An 8193-nucleotide genomic window follows, 5' to 3' on the forward strand; every position below is an offset into this window, starting at 1 on the left:
AGGGAAACAGCAGGATACTGACATCAACATAGGACTAAGAATTGAGCTAAATACACACAAACAGTATACAGTGAATGTCATTCCTAGAGGAAATTGTTGCTTCACCTATGACCTATGGCTCATCGGCCTGCCTCCCTCTTTAGTCTTTGGAATCAACAAGACATTGTAGGACTAAACACGCACATACACACAAATGACACACACATAGAAGAACCTACCCACACATGTATCTAAATCAACACGTTTCCTTCATTTCCAATAGGTTTCATCATGCACAGAAGTCATTTGATGATTTTTTTAAAGGCCGTGAATGCGGATCCGTAGGAAACGAACCCCGTCCCGCCCCATGGGAATATGCATTTACATTCTCTTGGTTATGTACAGTGTTGTTTTGAATGATGTACAGGAAGCGAATGTTAAAGCACTATAGTGTAGAAACTGTAGCATACCTGTGTTTTGTTTCAAAGCAGATATTATGCCTTGTGACGCATGCTGTTGAGTTGTGACTGCATTACTGAGAGAAATGTGAACATTAGCACAATCATCCTAAAAGCCCATTATGATATGAGGTGGTGTTTTTTGTTTTAGAGTAACGTTATACTATGCTATTATGTTTGGTTCTTTTACGTAGAATACTATCATTATGTGATCTTGCACATATTGATTCAGCGTTGATCCAACTTTATTAAATGAATCCCGCACATGCGCAGAAGCCTCGGGTCCTCTTGCTCTCGGTCCAGAAAAGTTGGATATGCAATCACTCCGTTTATAAACACCGTTGTTTTTGTCATGCCACGCGTGTGTGACATTCAGACAGAACACCACTGAGGTTCTCTCTCACTTCACTGCAAACAACATCGTCATCATCCAGACTAAACTCACTTCACTAAAAAACAACACCGTCCTCATCCAGACTAAACTCACTTCACTGCAAACACCGTCATCATCCAGACTAAACTCACTTCACTAAAAAACAACACTGTCATCATCCAGACTAAACTCACTTCACTGCAAACACCGTCATCATCCAGACTAAACTCACTTCACTGCAAACACCGTCATCATCCAGACTAAACTCACTTCACTGCAAACACCGTCATCATCCAGACTAAACTCACTTCACTGCAAACACCGTCATCATCCAGACTAAACTCACTTCACTAAAAAACAACACCGTCCTCATCCAGACTAAACTCACTTCACTAAAAAACAACACCGTCATCATCCAGACTAAACTCACTTCACTAAAAAACAACACCGTCCTCATCCAGACTAAACTCACTTCACTGCAAACACCTTCATCATCCAGACTAAACTCACTTCACTAAAAAACAACACCGTCATCATCCAGACTAAACTCACTTCACTAAAAAACAACACCGTCATCATCCAGACTAAACTAACTTCACTGCAAACACCGTCATCATCCAGACTAAACTCACTTCACTGCAAACACCGTCATCATCCAGACTAAACTCACTTCACTAAAAAACAACACCGTCCTCATCCAGACTAAACTCACTTCACTAAAAAACAACACCGTCATCATCCAGACTAAACTCACTTCACTAAAAAACAACACCGTCATCATCCAGACTAAACTCACTTCACTGCAAACACCTTCATCATCCAGACTAAACTCACTTCACTAAAAAACAACACCGTCATCATCCAGACTAAACTCACTTCACTAAAAAACAACACCGTCCTCATCCAGACTAAACTCACTTCACTGCAAACACCGTCATCATCCAGACTAAACTCACTTCACTAAAAAACAACACTGTCATCATCCAGACTAAACTCACTTCACTGCAAACACCGTCATCATCCAGACTAAACTCACTTCACTGCAAACACCGTCATCATCCAGACTAAACTCACTTCACTGCAAACACCGTCATCATCCAGACTAAACTCACTTCACTGCAAACACCGTCATCATCCAGACTAAACTCACTTCACTAAAAAACAACACCGTCCTCATCCAGACTAAACTCACTTCACTAAAAAACAACACCGTCATCATCCAGACTAAACTCACTTCACTAAAAAACAACACCGTCCTCATCCAGACTAAACTCACTTCACTGCAAACACCTTCATCATCCAGACTAAACTCACTTCACTAAAAAACAACACCGTCATCATCCAGACTAAACTCACTTCACTAAAAAACAACACCGTCATCATCCAGACTAAACTCACTTCACTGCAAACACCTTCATCATCCAGACTAAACTCACTTCACTAAAAATCAACACCGTCATCATCCAGACTAAACTCACTTCACTAAAAAACAACACCGTCATCATCCAGACTAAACTCACTTCACTGCAAACACCTTCATCATCCAGACTAAACTCACTTCACTAAAAAACAACACCGTCCTCATCCAGACTAAACTCACTTCACTAAAAAACAACACCGTCCTCATCCAGACTAAACTCACTTCACTGCAAACACCGTCCTCATCCAGACTAAACTCACTTCACTAAAAAACAACACCGTCCTCATCCAGACTAAACTCACTTCACTGCAAACACCGTCCTCATCCAGACTAAACTCACTTCACTAAAAAACAACACCGTCCTCATCCAGACTAAACTCACTTCACTGCAAACACCTTCATCATCCAGACTAAACTCACTTCACTAAAAAACAACACCGTCCTCATCCAGACTAAACTCACTTCACTGCAAACAACACTGTCATCAACCAGACAAAACTCACTTCACTGCAAACAACACTGTCATCAACCAGACAAAACTCACTTCACTGCAAACAACACTGTCATCAACCAGACTAAACTCACTTCACTGCAAACAACACTGTCATCAACCAGACAAAACTCACTTCACTGCAAACAACACTGTCATCAACCAGACAAAACTCACTTCACTGGAGCCTCTCATGAAAAGCTAAACTTGTTCTGCCATGATATTGTATAATAAACTTGACACTTGATCTATAAATGTAGAAGATTATGATCAGGTCAATGAGTGGAATAAATACATATAAAGATCAATCATCAGACTGCCAAACTGTAGCTTTTACATATCAATGTGGCTGACACTTAAGGGCCACAGGCTAGGATGGACAAGGACTGTATGTGTGTGAGACTGAGAGAGAGAGAGAGAGAGAGAGAGAGAGAGACAGAGAGAGAGACAGAGAGACAGAGAGACAGAGAGACAGAGAGACAGAGAGAGAGAGAGAGAGAGAGAGCGAGAGAGAGAGCGAGAGAGAGAGAGAGAGAGACTGAGAGAGAGACAGACAGACAGACAGACAGACAGAGAGAGAGAGAGAGAGAGAGAGAGAGAGAGAGAGAGAGAGAGAGAGAGATAGATTGTCAATAGGATGTATAGCGCAGCACGCGCAAGCGTATAGAAAGCTTTGTTTTAACACCTTACGGGGTAAAGGCTGCTCAAGCCACACACACGCCACTAATCCGGGGAAAGGGCGGTGTTCCTGAATCCAGAACATTTAAAAACATTCATTCACTACTGAATAATAGTCTGATTATGTCGTAACTCCGTTTTCAGAATGTATCAAACAACTGGACAACTGGACAGTCAAGTCATAACTGATGAGTTGTAACGCACACACATCACGCATGAACACCACCACATTGCCAAACCACAGGGCCAAAATCCACATGTTTCAATCTCTCCAAACCATATCCTACTCTGGCATCCAATGCCACCTAAAAAAAGGCCCTGTCCTTCGGTTTCGAGCTGTAAGAGTCTCTAAAGTAGTTACTTACGAGTGGAGTAATTTGTCAGGAAATGGTCTGCTCTAATTTTGAGCTGGGTATCGACGTTAATACAATAACGAAGTGAGAGGCTCAGCAGCAACTTGACAAATTAATGTAATTGCTATTTTACTCCTGATTTGCACGACTGCTGTAGCCTAGATTGAACAGTAATCCTGGACTACTTGACAAATTGTGCTTGTTATTACTAGGAATAACATCAGTATTATTATCAAACCTTATAAAAGTTGGATGCATCTAATAGGTCAAATGGGTATCCAACCATTGACCGTAGGCCTACAAGAAAAGCTATACGTTGTGCAAGAAGTGAAAGGATTGCTCCTGCGTAAACCATATTGCCTCCACATCTCCACAGCATTGCCTCGGTGCTATACAATGTACTTCAAGCAGAGAATACTCGAACAGTTTCCCATGCCTCTCCGTCGCTGTGTCCTATCTGGCCCATGATTCATTCTGACCACACGGTCAGAGCACTTAACGGAGAGACTACGGTTCCGGCCACCGCGGAGTCGCAACAACCTCCGCGGTTCACCTCGCAGCGAATCACGAAGTCAAAACCGTTACAATCATTAAACACTCTCTTACCTTCATTCTCTGGGTAATTCCGTAAGCCTTCACATGGTGCGAATTCGTGGAAAAGAAAAGGTGAGAAAAGCAAAAGGGATGGATAGATCCAAAGGAAGAGTAGTGCCATTTTTCAGGCTGCGCTGCGCGCTCGCTGCATCCCTGTTCGTGTGGAGTTGGTGAGCGAGCCCTCGCGAATGAGTGGATGAGAGCAGAGAAGGAAAAGAGAGAGAGAAGGGAAAGAGGAGGAGACGGGAAGGAGGGTCCAGCGCAAGCCAAGCGCTGTCAATCTCGGGCGAGCCGGGTGGTGTGGAAACGCGAGACCTCGCGCTGTCGCGACACACACAAGCACGCACATACACACACACACACACACACACACACACCGGCACACACGCTATTCTGAGGACACACGCGGGCCTGCGATCTCCATCACTACACCTCTGAGGTTTGGAGAACCTACAGAAGGTTTTTATCCATGGATACAGAAGGTTTTTATCCAAGGGTATCTGAAGATTCAGACTGAAAGTGAGTTGTATCTGCTAATGTTGTCCAGCGGTCATAGGCCTATTTAATTTAGTTGAATGGGCAGTTAAATATTGATGAGATAGTTGGGGGGGCTCAATAATTGGCCTACATGGAAACTGCCTGTGTCAGGCTCACCATTGTAGGTCTGCTCTACATTCAAAGAATGACAGCAGCTACAGGCAACAGCTCTCAGAAGAACCCAGTTTCATGGATTCCCGATTCAAATCCAATGCTTGTATGGATATGTATTCTGGTTGGAATGTGTGTATTGCGCTGTGATAAGATGTGTGTGTGTGTCTGACTGTCGGTATTTTTCTGGGGGGTCTAAATGAATAAATCATGGTTTCTGCCTGTCATATTAAATGCGTGTGTGAAGAGTGGGGAAGGGGGGAGAGTGCGCGAGGTCAACCTCAATCTTCTGCTTTTTAACACACCAGACCGAAACAGCCGGCAGGGAATTCAGCACCACGGAGAGAGCACAAGCATTTTAACAGGACAGATGTAACCCTCTCGCTTTGCTTCCCGTGTGTTCTTTCTGTTTCCGTAAACCTACTAAATTGATGTCAACCCCCCAGTGAATTCCTTATTAGAACCTCCATCCATTGTGTCCGCAACATCCAACAGACACGCCTCAATCACACCGACAGCATTATTGCATAACATCGTACGCAGCATCATCTGGATATGAGTGCAGCAAAAGTTCAACGTTCACTTTTTGCTACCATTTCTGTCAAGCCGTCTACCCATAGAATATGATGCATAACGCCGTAGGTGTGATCGAGGCTATAGGCAACCAACTACACAAAAAGTACATTCATTTCCAATGGAACTGCAGAATTGCGTTGCAGAGGCAGTTGCGTTCTGTGTGGTCAAATTGTATGAGTGGACTTGATAGAAATAGTAGCAAAAGGTGACTGTTGAACTATTGTTGCACACATATCCACCAACATTCACCTTCTGCTACCATTTCTGTCAAGCCGGTAGTCTACACATACAATTTGATCCATATTTTGATACATCCATTTTATGCACCACACCGAACTCACTGCAACTGCCTCTGCAACGCAATGCTTCAAGGCAAACGTAGCGTTCCATTGGAAATTAATGTAGTGTACTTCTGGTGTAACGGATGTGAAACGGCTAGCTAGTTAGCGGTGGTGCGCGCTAAATAGCGTTTCCATCGGTGACGTCACTTGCTCTGAGACCTTGAAGTAGTGGTTCCCCTTGCTCTGCAAGGGCCGCGGCTTCTGTGGTGCGATGGGTAACAATGCTTCCTGGGTATTGGCGAGGGGACCATCTAAAGTTTACTGTTACACTGGTGTACCAAAATGCAATGACGCTGTATGGTGTTATGGTTTCATTTTGCTGGATGTCTAGCCTTATTTTCCGTACTTGACTGCATGTGCTTCGCTTTTCAACTAGCTTAAAGCTAGCTAGTTGGAGTGTGTGTGTGTGTGAGTGTGTGAGTGTGTACACCAGTTGAAAATATTGAATGCAGGCGTACAGCAGCATTTCGGTACACCATAATTACATTCATTTCCAATGAAACAGTTGCAGTGTGTTCGGTGTGGTGCATAAATTGGATTTATCGTACATATGCCTCAAACTGTGGGCGTAGACGGCTTGACAGAAATGGTAGCAGAAGGTGAATGTTGATCTTTTGTCGTGGTATAGCTCCAGATTAGAAGTTGACTGATTAATGGCATGGCCGATTTAATTAGGTTCGATTTCAAGTTTTCATAACAATCAGTAATCAGCATTTTTGGATGCCGATTATGGCCGATTACACTGCACTCCACGAGGAGACTGCGTGACAGGCTGACCACCTGTTACGTGAGCGCAGCAAGGAGCCAAGAAGGTAAGTTGCTAGCTAGCATTAAACTTATCTTATAAAAAACTATCAATCTTAACATAATCACGAGTTAACTACACATGGTTGATGATATTGCTAGTTTAACTAGCTTGTCCTCAGTTGCATATAATCAATGCGGTGCCTGTTAATTTATCATCAAATCACAGCCTACTTCGCCAAACTGGTGATGATTTAACAAAAGCGCATTCGCGAAAAAAGCACAATCGTTGTACCAGTGTACCTAACCATGAACATCAATGCCTTTCTTAAAATCAATACACAAGTATATATTTTTTAACCTGCATATTTAGTTATTTTAATGTTAGCAGGCAATATTAACTAGGGCAATTGTGTCACTTCTCTCGCTTTCCAGTGCAAGCAGAGTCAGGCTACTGTCACGTTCTGACCTTAGTTCTGTTATTATATCTTTGTTTTAGTATGGTCAGGGCGTGAGTTGGGTGGGTTGTCTATGTTCGTTTTTCTATAATTTGGGATTTCTTTGTTCGGCCTAGTATGGTTCTCAATCAGAGGCAGCTGTCAATCGTTGTCCCTGATTGAGAGTCATACTTAGGTAGCCTGGTTTCACTTTTGAGTTGTGGGTGTTTGTCTTCCGTGTCAGTGTTTGTTACCACACGGGACTGTTTAGTTTATTCACGTTTATTGTTTTGTTCCAGTGTTCTGTTGTGTTTGAATAAACATTATGGACACTTACCACGCTGCGGCATTGGTCCTCCGATCCTTCTCACTTCTCCTCCTCAAAAGAGGAGGACGAAAACCCTTACAGGTCCATGCAGCAGTTTGGGCCGCCTGGCTCGTTGCGAACTGTGTGAAGACCATTTCTTCCTAACAAAGACCGTAATTCATTTGCCAGAACTGTACATAATTATGACATAACATTGAAGGTTGTGCAATGTAACAGCAATATTTAGACTTAGGGTTGCCACCTGTTCGATAAAATACGGAACGGTTCCGTATTTCACTGAAAGAATAAATGTATGGTTTTCGAAATGATAGTTTCCAGATTTGACCATATTAATGATTTTCTGTGTTTCTGTGTATTTCTGTGTGTTTATTATATTTTAACTAACTTTGATTGAGCAGTCTGACTGAGCGGTGGTAGGCAGTAGCAGGCTCGTAAGTATTCATTCAAACAGCACTTTCCTGCGTTTGTCAGCAGCTCTTCGCAATGCTTGAAGCACAGCACTGTTTATGACTTCAAGCCTATCAGAGATTAGGCTGGCAATACTATAGTGCCTATAAGAACATCCAATAGTCAAAGGTATATGAAATACAAATGGTATAGAGAGAAATAGTCCTCTAATTCCAATAATAACTACAACCTAAAACTTCTTAACTGGGAATATTGAAGACTCATGTTAAAAGGAACCATCGGCTTTCATATGTTTTCATATGTTCTCATGAACTTAGACGTTAGCTTTTTTACTTGGCACATATTGCACTTTTACTTTATTCTCCA

General features: G+C 42.6%; 1 protein-coding gene across 3 annotated transcripts in view; it reads right to left on the minus strand.

Annotated features, from left to right (window-relative positions):
* epha4b (eph receptor A4b) overlaps positions 1-4547 on the minus strand; it is a 128684-nt gene extending 124137 nt beyond the window's left edge. For all 3 annotated transcript variants that reach the window (XM_036966038.1, XM_036966037.1, XM_036966039.1), the window contains exon 1: positions 4358-4547. In XM_036966038.1, coding sequence (XP_036821933.1) covers positions 4358-4466 — 109 coding nt within the window. In that variant the 5' untranslated portion in view covers positions 4467-4547. The remainder of the gene's footprint in view (positions 1-4357) is intronic.
* Positions 4548-8193: the final 3646 nt, after the last annotated feature.

The sequence above is a fragment of the Oncorhynchus mykiss genome, chromosome 28, assembly GCF_013265735.2.
Source record: "Oncorhynchus mykiss isolate Arlee chromosome 28, USDA_OmykA_1.1, whole genome shotgun sequence".
Lineage (NCBI taxonomy): Eukaryota > Metazoa > Chordata > Actinopteri > Salmoniformes > Salmonidae > Oncorhynchus > Oncorhynchus mykiss.